The sequence below is a fragment of the Mustela putorius genome, unplaced genomic scaffold (genome assembly GCF_011764305.1).
Source record: "Mustela putorius furo isolate JIRA1106 unplaced genomic scaffold, ASM1176430v1.1 tig00003962_pilon_pilon_pilon, whole genome shotgun sequence".
Taxonomy (NCBI): Eukaryota; Metazoa; Chordata; class Mammalia; order Carnivora; family Mustelidae; genus Mustela; species Mustela putorius.
Window position 1 is genome coordinate 9,561,550 of NW_025422106.1, and position 14,053 is coordinate 9,575,602.

At 38.7% G+C, this 14,053-nt stretch overlaps 1 protein-coding gene across 1 annotated transcript in view; it reads left to right on the forward strand.

Annotated features, from left to right (window-relative positions):
- The window catches only part of ANKFN1 (ankyrin repeat and fibronectin type III domain containing 1), a 251,754-nt gene that overhangs the window by 185,848 nt on the left and 51,853 nt on the right, over nucleotides 1-14,053 (forward strand). The window contains exons 10-12 of the mRNA XM_004747354.3: nucleotides 11,688-11,787; nucleotides 12,079-12,211; nucleotides 12,690-12,806. Coding sequence (XP_004747411.3) covers nucleotides 11,688-11,787; nucleotides 12,079-12,211; nucleotides 12,690-12,806 — 350 coding nt within the window. The remainder of the gene's footprint in view (nucleotides 1-11,687; nucleotides 11,788-12,078; nucleotides 12,212-12,689; nucleotides 12,807-14,053) is intronic.

The window sequence follows — 14,053 nt, forward strand, 5'->3', positions numbered from 1 at the left end:
AAGAAATCTTCTTGTCATATTTGCAGGAAGTTGGCAATGCAGTTTCACATCCACTGTATTTTTCATCTGCGTTTTTAGCAATCACCACTAAGGCTAAGTGACTTGACCAGGGTCACAAAGCCAGGAAAAGACACAATCAGGATTCTGACCTAGGTTTTTCTATCTCTAAGTGCACTCTTCCTGCCATACCTCATTTCTGTCCTGCCCTGAACACTGGGACTAGGCACTAGGTTTTGTTCTCACCCTAATTTTAATCTTCCCCTGTACTACTGTTCAGGAGACATCTTTAGACCTAGCCAACCATACTCAGAAGATCTCTGAGAGGCTTTCAAAAACTTCTCTTCTATGTGGGCTATTCAGATGGGACAGGGTCAGGCTTCTGATCTGTGAAATGATTCATGGAATAGGCACTTAGCTTTATTTGGAGAATTAAAGCCTCCATAAAGTTTTCATTTGCCATGTTCCTTCACCCATCAGATCCCAACTGCACTGCACTCTCTAGAGGCAGGGCACTGCTAGGCCCAACTAGGTAAGAAATCCATGAAACTATGAGATGCTAGCTGAGTTTGAACTAGGTATAAAAAAATTATACTTGGTATTAGCAAACAGTTGGTCCCTACTGTATAGCTATAACAACAGAGCTCTTCAGAAGTGTTGGGCATAGCTAGAAAGGGGGACAAGTGTTTTCAAGAAAATATTCTTTTTTAAAAAATTTTTATTAACATATAATGTATTATTTGCCCCAAGGGTACAAGTCTGTGAATCATTAGGTTTACACATTTCACAGCACTCACCACAGCCTGTACCTTCCCCAATGTCCAACCACCCTATCCCTACCCCTCCCAACCCCAGCAACCATCAATTTGTTTTGTGAGATTATGAGTCTCTTATGGTTTGTCTCCCTCCCAATCCCATCTTGTTTCATTTTTCCCTTCCTACACCCACAACCCTTGGCCATGCCTCTAATTCCTCATATCAGAAAGATCAGATGATAATTCTTTCTCTGACTAACTTATTTTGCTTAGCCTAATACCCTCTAGTTCCATCCATGCTGTTGCAAATCGCAAGATTTCATTTCTTTTGATGGCTGCATGGTATTCCATTGTGTGTGTGTGTGTGTGTGTGTGTGTGTATACCACATCTTCTTTATCTGTTCATCTGTTGATGGACATCTAGGTTCTTTCCATAGTTTGGCTATTGTGGACATTGCTGCTATAAACATTTGGGTGTACATGCCACTTTGGGTCACTACATTTGTATCTTTAGGGTAAATACACAGTTGTGCAATTGCTGGGTCTTAGGGTAGCTCTATTTTCAACTTTTTGAGGAACCTCCATGCTGTTTTCCAGAGTGGCTGCACCAGCCTGCATTCCCACCAACAATGTAGGAGGGATCCCCTTTCTCTGCATCCTCACCAGCATCTGTCATTTCCTGACTTGTTAATTTAAGCGATTCTGACTGGTGTGAGGTGGTATCTCATTGTGGCTTTGATTTTTATTTCCCTGATCCAAGTGTGATATTGAGCACTTTTTCATGTGTCTGTTGGCCATTTCTTTGCAGAAATGTCTGTTCATGTCTTCTGCCCATTTCTTGACTGGATTATTCCTTGGGTGTTGAGTTTGATAAATTCTTTATAGATTTTGGATACTAGCCCTTTATCTGATATGTCATTTGTGACTATCTTCTATTCTGTCAGTTGTCCTTTGGTTCTGTTGACTATTTCTTTTGCTGTGCAAAAGCTTTTGATCTTGATGAAGTCCCAATAGTTCATTTTTGTCCTTGCTTCCCTTTGCCTTTGGCATTGTTTCTAGGAAGATTTTGCTGTGGCTGAGGTCGAAGAGGTTGCTGCCTTTGTTCTTCTCAAGGATTTGATGGATTCCTGTCTCATATTGAGGTCTTTCATCCATTCTGAGTCTATTTTTTCTGTCTGGTGTAAGGAAATGGTCCAGTTTCGTTCTTCCACATTTGGCTGTCCAATTTTTCCAACACCATTTGTTGAAGAGACAGTCTTTTTTCCATTGGACATTCTTTCCTGCTTTGTCAAAGATTAGTTGACCATAGAGTTGAAGGTCTGTTTCTGGGCTCTCTATTTGTTCCATTGATCTGTGTGTCTGTTTTTGTGTCAGTACCGTACCATCTTGATGATTACAGCTTTATAATAGACCTTGAAGTCTGGAATTGTGATGCCACCAACTTTGGCTTTCTTTTTCAACATTCCTCTGGCTATTCGGGGTCTTTTCTGGCTTCATATGAATTTTAGGATTGTTTCATTTCTTTGGAAAAAATTGATGGTATTTTGATAGGGATTCCATTAAATGTATAGATTGTTTTAGGTAGCATGGACATTTTCACAGTATTTTTTCTTTCAATCCATGAGCATGGAACATTTTTCCATTTCTTTGTGTCTTCCTTAATTTCTTTCATGAATACTTTATAGTTTTCTGAGTACAGGTTCTTTGCCTCTTTGGTTAGGTTTATTCTAGGTATCCTATGGTTTAGGGTGCAATTATAAATGGGATTGACTCCTTAATTTCTCCTTCTTCTGTCTTGCTGTTGATGTATAGAAATGCAACTGATTTTTGAGGATTGATTTTATATTCTGACACTTTACTGAATTCCTGTATGAGTTCTAGCAGTTTTACAGTGGAGTGTTATGGGTTTTCCACATAAAGTATCATATCTTCTGCAAAAAGTGAGAGTTTGACTTCTTTGCCAATTCAGATGCCTTTTATTTCTTTTTGTTGTGTGATTCTAGTACTATGTTGAATAGCAATGGTGATAGTGGACATCCCCTACCATGTTCCTGACCTTAGGGGAGAAGCTCTCTGTTTTTCCCCATTAGGAATGATATTCACTGTGGGTTTTTCATAGGTGGCTTTGATGATATTGAGGTATGTACCCTCTATTGCTACACTGTGAAGAGTTTTGATCAAGAAAGGAATCTGTACTTTGTCAAATGCTTTTTCAGCATCTATTGAGAGTATCAAATGGTTCTTGTTCTTTCTTTTATTAATGTATTACATCGATTGATTTGTGGATTTTGAACCTTCCTTGCAGCCCAGGACTACATCCCACTTGGTCATGGTGAATAATCCCTTTAATGTACTATTGGATCCTATTGGCTAATATTTTGGTGAGAATTTTTGCATCCATGTTCATCAAGGATATTGGTCTATAATTCTCTTTTTTGATAGAGTCTTTGGTTTGGGGATCAAGCTAATGTTGGCCTCATAAAATGAGTTTGGAAGTTTTCCTTCCATTTCTATTTTTTGGAATAGTTTCAGGAGAATAGGTATTAATTCTTCTTTAAATGTTTGATAGAATTCCTCTAGAAAGCTGTCTGGCTCTGGGCTCTTGTTTGTTGGAAGATTTTTGATGACTGCTTCAATCTCCTTATTGGTTATGGGTCTGTTCAGGTTTTCTGTTTCTTCCTGGTTCAGTTTTGGTAGTTTATATGTCTCTAGGAAAGCACCAATTTCTTCCAGATTGTCAACTTTGCTTACTGGTTATGGGTCTGTTCAGGTTTTCTGTTTCTTCCCGGTTCAGTTTTGGTAGTTTATATGTCTCTAGGAATGCACCAATTTCTTCCAGATTGTCAACTTTGCTGACGTATAGTTGCTCATAATATGTTCTTACAATTGTTTGTATTTCTTTGGTGTTGGTTGTGATCTGTCCTCTTTCATTCATGATTTTTTTTTAAGATCTTATTTACTTATTTGAGAGAGAGAGACAGTGAGAGAGAGCATGAGAGGCAAGAAGGTCAGAGGGAGAAGCAGACTCCCCATGGAGCTGGGAGCCTGATGCGGGACTCGATCCTGGGACTCTGGGACCGTGACCTGAGCCGAAGGCAGTTGCTTAACCAACTGCGCCACCCAGGCACCCCTCATTCATGATTTTATTAATTGGGGCCCTTTCTCTTTTCCTTTTGGTAAGTCTGGCCAGGGGTTTATCAATCTTACTAATTCTTTCAATGGACCAGCTCCTAGTTTCATTGAGCTGTTCTCCTGTTCTTTTGGTCTCTATTTCATTAATTTCTGCTCTGATCTTTATGAGTTTTCTTATGCTGAGTTCAGGCTTTCTTTGCTGTTCTTTCTCCAGCTCCTTTTGGTATAGGGTTAGGCTGTGTACTTGAAACCTTTCTTGTTTCTTGAGAAAGGCTTTTATCACTGTATACTTTCCTCTCAGGAATGCCTTTGCTGTGCCCCAAAGATTTTGAACAGTTGTGTTTTTATTTTTATTTGTTTCCATGAATTTTTTCAATCTTTTCAAATTTCCTGGTTGACCCATTCATTCTTTTGTAGGATGCCTGTTAGCCTCCATGTATTTGAGTTCTTTCCAACTTTCCTCTTGTGATTGAGTTCTAGCTTCAGAGCATTGTGGTCTGAAAATATACAGGGAATGATCCCAATCTTTTGGTACCAGTTGAGACCTGATTGTGACCCAGGATGTGATCTATTCTGGAGAATGTTCCACGTGCACTAGAGAAGAATGTGTATTCTGTTGCTTTGAGATGGAATGTTCTGAATCTATCTGTGATGTCCATCTGGTCCAGTGTGTCATTTAAAGCCTTTATTTCCTTGTTAATCTTTTGCTTAGATGATCTGTCCATTTCAGTGGGGGGGGTGTTAATGTCCCCTACTATTATTGTATTATTGTCAATGTGTTATTAATTGGTTTAGATCATTGGCTGCTCCCTTGTTGGGGGTATAGATATTTAAAATTCTTAGATCTTCTTGTTGGACAGATCCTTTAAATATGATATAATGTCCTTCCTCATCTCTTATTATAATCTTTGGCTTAAAATCTAATTTATCTGATGTAAGCATCGCAATCCTTCTATCAGAAAATATTCTTTTAATTAGTAGCTCATTAGAAAATGTAAATGTGCATGGAAGAAGCTGAGAAGGAAACCCAAGTGGGTTTCATTCCCAGATCTGTAGGAAAACTTTACCCATACCATGCCCTTAATGACTCCACACTGACCAGAGTGTACTCAGTTCTCTGTTATCAGAGCTCATTTTAGCACGCCAGGCATTATCCAGGTTCCATTCTCTCTGCTGCCTCTCGATCATTGCCCTGCCCTGCCCGTTGGTTCTTATATGGCAGGGAAAGGTAATAAAGCAACTGAATAGATGATTCCTTGCAATTCATAAGCCACTTTGTGTTTGGTCTTTACCAAGGGGGGAAAACTAAAACTATTCATGAAAATGAGGGGTTTTCACAACTGAGGATTTAGATGCTCTCCCCATTACTATTAGGTTACTATCTAATAATCAAGAAACAAATATCTAGACAGAACAATTATTTCAATAGTTTTCATTCAACTTTTATCATGTATAAAAGGCTCTTCCCCAACAGGGATGTAAATATGCACACAATGTCAGGAAAGTTTTAAGTAAGGCACAAGTAGAACTTTATTTCCTTGTTCATCTTTATTCTTAATTTCTAAGAATCATAATTCTTATATTAATTCTTCCCAAAAAGAAAAAATATTTTTTATATTGAAATGTACTCAACACTTAAACAGTACCTGAACCGTTATTTTGGTTTTTAAGATACCCAGCTGAAAAAGGGTCTCTGGTCAGTAAGTTTGGAAAATGTTGCATTATATATTGCTTTTCTGGAAATGTAAAATTGGCATTACAATATTAAAGACTCTAATAAAGAGACATTTTGAATTTGGTTAACCAAGCATTTTCCAAACTTATTTGTAAAGTCATTGTAAAACTTTTTTCAGTTAGCACAGACTTTGGGAATGCTGACCCATATTCCAAGTTAAAGGAAATGACCTCATACAAAAAAAAAAAAAAAACAAAAAAACGACTTCTAAGATAATTTAACATTACTGTCTCAGATGATAAACCAAGGATAATTAGGTATTACATACAGAAAAACTACAAAATTGTTATTTGAAAAACTCAACTATAAGAGGGAGGCAAGCCAGAAAACAGACTCTTACCTACAGAGAATAAACTGAGAGTTGCTCAGGTGGTAGGGGATGGGCTAGATGGGGGTTGGGTAAAAGGGGAGCACTTGTGCCTAGTACTAGGTGCTGTATGTAAGTGAAAAATCACTGAATTCTACTCCTGAAACCAGTATTACACTATATGTTAACTAACTAGAATTTAAATAAAACTTGAAACATAAAGTAAAATAAAATACTCAACTACATTGAGATCTATGTGGTTGAGTGCATATACAAATTTTACAACTGTTATTTCAAATCCCAGTTCTACTACTTACTAGATATGTATCCCTGAGAAAAAGGAGCCATAGCTTCCCTGAGCCATAGCTTCACCATCAGAAAAAATTCAAGATAATAGTATACATCTTTCAGGATTGTTATGAGGATTACATCAGATAATGCATTAAAATCACCTGGTATAGTGTAGGCACTTCACAAACTCCATCCTATTTTCCTTCCATTGCTCTTCCAGATGAAGAATGGAGCCTCTTTTTCTCCTCAGCACTTTACTGATACATCCTAGAATTAAAGTGTAATCAATGACTCCAGTATAATAAGCCTGGAATGCTCAGTAAATACATAGCATATTCCAAATGCAGAAGTAATACTTAAACAACCCTTTTACTACCAAAGCCCTACATGGGAGATACCAAAACCCACATTAAGTTCTGTACTTTGGCTAAAGAAGAATCCACAGTTAATCTGCATGTTCTGTACTGGGATGCAAACTCAATGGAGATGTTGAGCAGCCTTTATTGTTCACATGGTTTATTCCCCAACATACATTATGAGTCACAGCAGTGCCCTTCAGGAGTGATTCTCACTTATCATCTAATTTTTCAGCTGGCAAACATTTACTGAAACACAGCCTACGTGTGTCAGGTGCTAGATATATCAATATGGATAATATAAACTCCCTATGTGCCAAGCACTTGAAAGCTAAAGAATTACTGCATTTGGAGTCCAGAAAACTGCCATTGTACCAGAGCCCTGAACTACGCAGACAGAAGCCAGAACAGAAGCCACTATATCAATGGCTCAGTGTGTCGGTATAGACCCTGAATCAGTCAAGATGAGCTACATCATTTTGCAGTAACCAAATGACCCCCCAAATATTTATTTCTCACACAAGCTATATATCTACCACTGGGCAGCTGAGGGCTGTCCTGTGTTGTCATCACCCTTCTCTAGAAATATCTGCCAGCACCTGTGGGAGAAGGAGATGAAACTCTTGAATGTCTCATATGGACAGGACTTTATGTAAGGCACTTACATTCAAAACTCATTGGCCAGAACTGGCCACATGGCTACAGCCAACCACAGGGTTCCAAGAAGAAAAATTCTTTCATGTGCCCAGAATGGAGGAGGCCCAGAATATTTAACATTTGCATGGGCCCCTTTCCCAACCCGTAGTAGTCGTTCTCAGGGTTGGGTTTTTTTTTTTCAGTTTAATCTTCATTTTATATTATGTGTGATTATAATGAGAATGATCTTATTAATTAATGAGAGTGTGAGCAGCTGGGCTCAAATTCCAACTGTACCTTCACTAGCTGTGTGACCTTAAGCAATTACCTACCCTCTCTAAAACTGAGTTTTTCTCACTTGTAAAATGTAGATAAGAATTATCTATACTTGAGGTGCCTAGTGGCTCAGTCAGCTAAGCGTCTAACTCCTGGTTTTGGCTCAGGTCATGGTCTTGTGGTTGTGGGACTGAGCCCCACATCAGGCTCTGTGCTCAGTACAGAGTCTGCTTCAGATTCTCCCTCCCACTTGCGCTGTCTCACTCTCAAAGAAATAAAAGAGCTTTATTATTTTAAAAAAGAGATTATTAAAAAATAATGCATTAAATTCCTTCCATTCTCCATTTTTTTATTCCCCAAAGGCTCAATTCTTTTAACCAGTTCTTTTGATATTTTCTTCATATCTCTACAGAACATGTTTGTATTGCTAATTTTTTTTTTAACTTGAGGCATTGCCCAAGAAAAGATGATTTCTCTTTTTCACTCCTTCCTCTTACACATTACAATTCCTACCATTCGTCCTCCCAATATATCTGCACTGTAATTTTAGTAAGATCAATATTTATTGCCTACGTTATAATGATCATGTAATTCTTGATTATTTTCCTTTCCTTCATAACTTTTTATTCTCCCTGTACTTAGCTGTCATTTTTCATTGTATGTTTGCTTGTTTTCTGTGTGGCTATAATTAATCCCCAGGCTATTCAATTGTGTCAATTTTCTCTCAATCCAATCAAATGTTTTACCTGCACTTTTTTAAGGAAGCCTCTCTGAGCCCTCTGACCTGTTCCCACCTAGACTGGTTGCTGGCTGCATGGGTCTGGCGCACAGCTGGTGCCCTAGGATCTCCTTTCACCACCATACTGAGGATTCTTCTGGCTGCCCTCCAATATTGGATTGCTTCTTTTTGTATCCCATGTCTTATTTTTTCTTCGTTAGTCCTTCATTTTGGTGGAGTCCTTACTCTAGTAATTTCCTGAGAGAGGATTCTTGGGAGCTAACTTTTGGGTACAGTGAATGTCTAAAAATGCATTTATTCTACTCACCACTTTTAAAGTTTTCAGATAAGTATAGGATTCTTGGTTGAAATTGGTTGAAATAATTTTTTCAGGTTTCAAAGGTATTGCTTTGTCCTTTTCTGGCTTTCAGTACTGAGAAGTCTGATATCATTCTGATTCTAAAAGTTTCACAGGATACCTTTTTTTTTTCTTCTCTGTCAAGTTTTTCAGTTTTGTTTTTTTTTTTAACTTCAGTACTCTAAAATCTGCTTTGGTATTTTCTTCATGTCTCTGGATAACATATTTATATTGCTAATTGTTGGGGGTTTTTTTCTTCAATTTGAGGCATCACCTCACTAAGGAAGGATGATTTCCCTTTTTCCCCTCCCTGCCTCTTACATGCAAATTATAAATCCTACCCCTCATCCTCTTAATATACTGAATAATATAAAAAAATGCACTGCCTTAGTGTGGGTGTACTGTTGTCTGTTGTGCTGGGCAACTGACAAGCCCTTTCCGTATAGGAAGCTATACCCTTAAAATTATATTCTTAAAATTATTTAGAAGTATTTCTCCCTTTTTCTTTGCTCCCTCCTACTGGACTCATAGCCTGATGTCAAACCTCCTAGGTTATTAGCCCATTAATGTTTCTTTTTCTCTTCTACTTTCCATCCCCATGTCCTTATGCTTTTTTTTTTTTTTTTAAGATTTTATTCATTTATTCAGCAGAAAGAGACACAGTAAGAGAGGGAACACAAGCAGGGGGAGTGGGAGAGGGAGAAGCAGGCTTTCTGCCAAGCAGGGGGCCCAATGCAGGGCTTTATCCCAGAACCCTGGGATCATCACCTGAGTCTAAGGCAGCCATTTAATGACCGAGCCACCCTGGTGTCCCTTTATGTTCTTTCTCAAGAGATTTCTGCAACCTTATTTTCTAAGCCTTCTATTGGGTTTTTCAGTTTTTGGTAGTATATTTTTAAACTGCCAGTGCTTTTATAATTCTCTGAGTGTTTCTCTTAGGCTATCCTTTTCACAAAAGTGCAGTGCCTTTTGTTTCTCTTCAGGCTATTAATGATAGGCTTTGTTTCATTTTATAGTTTCTTCTCTCAGCATTGTCTCTCCTCTAAACTGTTCTATTGTTTATTTGGTTTTGGCCTCTTTCCTGTTACATGCTTTTCACATCTAACTGGTGATCTTCGGACGTTGTTCACGGAGATTTAAGAAAAGAGAGCTCAGTAGCTGCTGGGGAGCTTTGAGCATGTGGGCAGGGCTCTTTATCTATAAGCTTCACTTTAGGGTGATTTGGCATGGCCCTCTCTTTCAGAAACCAATGAAAGCAACGTCAGAAAGCTTTAAGTGAATTCTTCTTAGTCTGGTCAGGGCCCCGGAAGTTTCTTCCAGTGTCCTTCCTGGAGGGTATAAGTCCGAGTACCAGTGTTCTGAGAGCCTGAAAGGGATATAATCTGCATGGAAACTTTGATTTCATCCACCTGTTTGGGGTACAGTACTACACCTCCCACCCCCATTTTTAACTCTACTCCATGTCTCCCACTCTAGAAACCTGTCTTTATGTTTTTCAGAGAATAAGCCACTAGTTTTTGGTTTTTTTTTTCTAGAGTGGGGAAGGGGCATTTGGCTATACAGAGTAGAGTAGGAGATCTAGAAGTCTGACTTCTTTTTAAACTGACTTTACCAAATCCCTGATTTTAGCTCCACACTCATCCCCCACTTCCAGCAGTGTGTGGTGCCCAAAGGGTGAATCAGGTTACTTCTCAGCCTTCTCCACTGCTGGCTTAGGATTCAACTTTCTCAAGTCTGCTAAATCCATCTGTCCATCTGCTTTCCAGCTACCAAAGTTCACTTGCTTTTGTTTCCTTTCTCATCTCTTTGTCTTTATAGATTCATGTAGTTTCCTTTTTTTTTTTTTTAAATCTCTTTGCTCTGGTTTAGTGAGATTTGGGGAGAGAGCAGTATGTAATGAATATGTTCAATAAGCTGCCTTTAACCGGAAGTCCCAGCAGCATCCTTTTCAAGCACAATATGACCAGCCAAATTCATGTTCAAGTCAGAAAAAAATGTTTTTGCTTTGTTCTGCCAGGAATAACCATTACCAGCACTAGCTTGAAGCTGGCATGAATGCTTGTGTCAGTCAGCTTACTCCTAACTGCTCCTATAGGATCATAAGCAGAACCAAACTGGGCCTCAGCCACAGGCAGTCTGCCCAGCTTTCCATGCCTAACAGAGGTGATATAGACTATGTTCTCATCCTAGTGACATGTCTGTCCAAAGCTGGTGATGACCCCAACAACCTCAGCTTCTCTTCATGATACAGATGAGAACTGAAATCACTGATGATTTAGTTCAGGTCCATGGAGTACTATTTGTAAAGCTTATCTGGGGAAGTCTGTAAGTTTTATCAGTGAAAGCTCCAGGTTGTAAATAGAAGGGATGAATAGAAGCAACAGACAATTTGCTTACCAATGTAGCCATAGCACATGGTAGTGTACGAAAAAATATTTTTTCAGTAAATTAATGTCTTGGTTTTTCTGGGTACTGGCTTTTCAGTCTTGAGCAATCCAATTTAACCTCTCAGTCTCAGTTTCTTCTTCTGAATAATTACGGTGACAATCATACCAATGCCTACAACTATTTTTAAAAGCCAACATATACACTGGGAAAACTGCCCAAGAATGCTAGCCAGAGTTATATGAAAGTGAGTGAAGTTTTGTTTTTTGTCTATTCTCCAGACTTTCTGCAATGTGCCTATATTAGTTATATAATGAAAAAAAATTAATGGAATATATAAACTAACAAAAAGAGCTTTGCCAGCATTGAGAAATGTGTGAATATTAAAGGCAATGGGAGGAGGGCAAAGATTTTATTCCATTTCTTTTTATCCCACTCATCTGGAAATACATAAATCACTCATCTGGAAAATATAAACAAAATGCCAAAGTGGTTTCCCCTGGAGTTATAAATGTTACTCATCTCCAACATTTTTGAGGAGCTGATCGTTAATTGAGGTAACCGATGGCAACTCAAGATATAAGAGCTTTTTGTAGGAATGAATGAGCTGAATCCCTACATGAAACTGAGGATAAGTGACACCAAGGGGACAAGCAAGAGGAAGGCAGGGAGGTGGGAAGAAGGTACTGTGAGTGTTGCGCTGCCAATGGAATTTACACTGTATTTTTTTCTGTGTTTTAGAAACTTCAAAATTACAAACCACAGGCCGCAAGCAGTCAGTCTCACGGAGCCTGAAACACCTATTCCATTCCTCAAATAAGTTTGTGAAGACCTTAAAACGGTGGGTCCTACGCAATTTTTCCAGGAAGTCTTAACTTCTCAGGAATCAGCTGGTTTGGATTCTTAGTAGCAACATAATAGAAATTTCCCTTTTGTTATTAAAAGAGCATGAAATTCACTTTTCTCCTGAGAATTTGGGCAAGATAAAAATTTTGCTGAGTTCTAGCCTGTGAACACATGATACTTAGCAGGACTATGCTCACAGGTATATTTTAAATGATCTTTTATCATGATTCAAGCTTGGCAGAAGAGACACTTGAAGACAATTCTTCATTTTGCTTTTTCTTTTTAGGGGACTCTACTTAGCCGTTATATTTTATTACAAAGACAATATGTTAGTCACCAATGAAGACCAAATACCAATTGTTGAAATTGATGACTCTCATACCAGTTCCATTACACAAGACTTTCTGTGGTTCACAAAGGTATACTGAGTTCTGATTTCATTTTTCCCCAGTTTGCACCAATGTTCCTGTGCATAAATCTCTGCAACCTTTGTTGAGCAGTCTCCAATGATCAAAGTATTGGGGTGGGAGTAAATTATCTCAAAGGTCTTCTTTCAGCCCTGATATGCCCTGTGCCATAAAAAAAAAAATGTCAAAGTTGCATCTATGCTACATTTTCAAAGCAAAGAAGCTTGCATTCTGTCAGACTGTGTCTCCACTATTCTGAGTTATGGGATCATTTGGCAAAGACTAAAATGTGGATCTGACTATTTCATTAACATTCAGATCTTTTTCCAATTGGACAGAGATCAAAAAGTTGTTTTGCATGTATCTGAAAATGGACTGGAGAACAAACATCAGGGGTCAGGTTTCCTTTTCCCTGCTTTTTGCTTTGATGCCACAACCTAAATCATGTACTGGCTTGGATGATGATATGACCTCGTGACTTCTTTTGCAGCTGTCCTGTATGTGGGAAGATATAAGGTGGTTGAGACAAAGCGTACCTATCTCCATGTCCTCATCCACGGTGCTGCAAACTCGGCAGAAGATGCTCGCAGCAACGGCCCAGCTACAGGTGAGGGGCCAGGTTTCAACCCAGATTCCCAAGGAAATCTTAGAAAAGCTTGGTCAGTTCAGTTACCAAGCCCACCTGGAAAGGAAAAGGATGGGCTCCTTTCTCTTTCAGATCTCTAAGCATATAAAGACTTCTTATGCAGTCTGAGGTGCACATCTGTTCATGTTGGGAAACTGTGCCTTTGGCAATTTCCTGGACAAGGAGCAAGGGTCTCTCTTCAAGAGTCTAGGAGTGACCCCCTAAACAAGAGGTGAGACTTGAGTTCTGGATTTGATATTAATCAGTCAACTCATTTCTCCTTTCTGGGTCTCAGTTTCATTACTTGCAAAATAAGAGGAGTTTGACTGGATCACAGGAGAAACCCTTGCTGCTCTGGCATCCTGTGTATCTAACTAGTGTATAGAGGTGGAAAAAGAGACTGGCAAATATTCTGAAGCATTTCTTGGCTTGATCTTTTGTTTAAGCATAGGAATTTGCATACATTTTTGCTTACTTTAAAAAAAAAAAAAAGAAAAGAAAGTTCTTAGAAGCTTACCTGTAATCCTGAATTTATTCATCCTTCCATATTATTAACCTAATAAGATCAGGTCCCCAAGCCTTACAAGAATATTTGTAGCTTACAAAGCCCTTACTAGAAAAGACACTGAATTTTCACGAACTTCTTCTGGGCTTCCTTTCATTGTTTTCTAGTATTACCTGAATTTGTGGTTCTTAACTACATGGACTTGGAGCCTTTAAGAGATCACTGAGCCTTTATCAGCAATGGGTATTTACCTACAAAGCTGTCAGTTACATAAACCCCAGAAACACACATAACAGGAATCTATGTAAGCTGTGTTTGGCCAGGCCATACCAGCCAAGGCATAAAAATAGGATCATAACAACAAAAAAATATTTTTGTGGCTCGACCCCCACCAGCAATTACAGGAACTTCATTTCTTGACCCACAAAATAATAAAAATTAAACACCTGAAATAGTAACAATTATTATGTTGCTATTCTAATTCTGAAAGGCAACTCTTATTTCTCCTGTGCTATACTCCACTGCATCGACAGCTTACTGCCTGTGTGCTCAGTGGCCTCAGAGATTTTAGGAAACGATGCTCTGTATTTCAGCTCACTCTTAACTACAAAATGTTCTTCAACTCAAGGAAGAGCTCTTGCAGCTGGACCGTGATGACTGTACTGAATTCAGAGACCCCCTTCATCACTGACTAACTTGAGTTGGAACAAGCCCCTGTACCTCA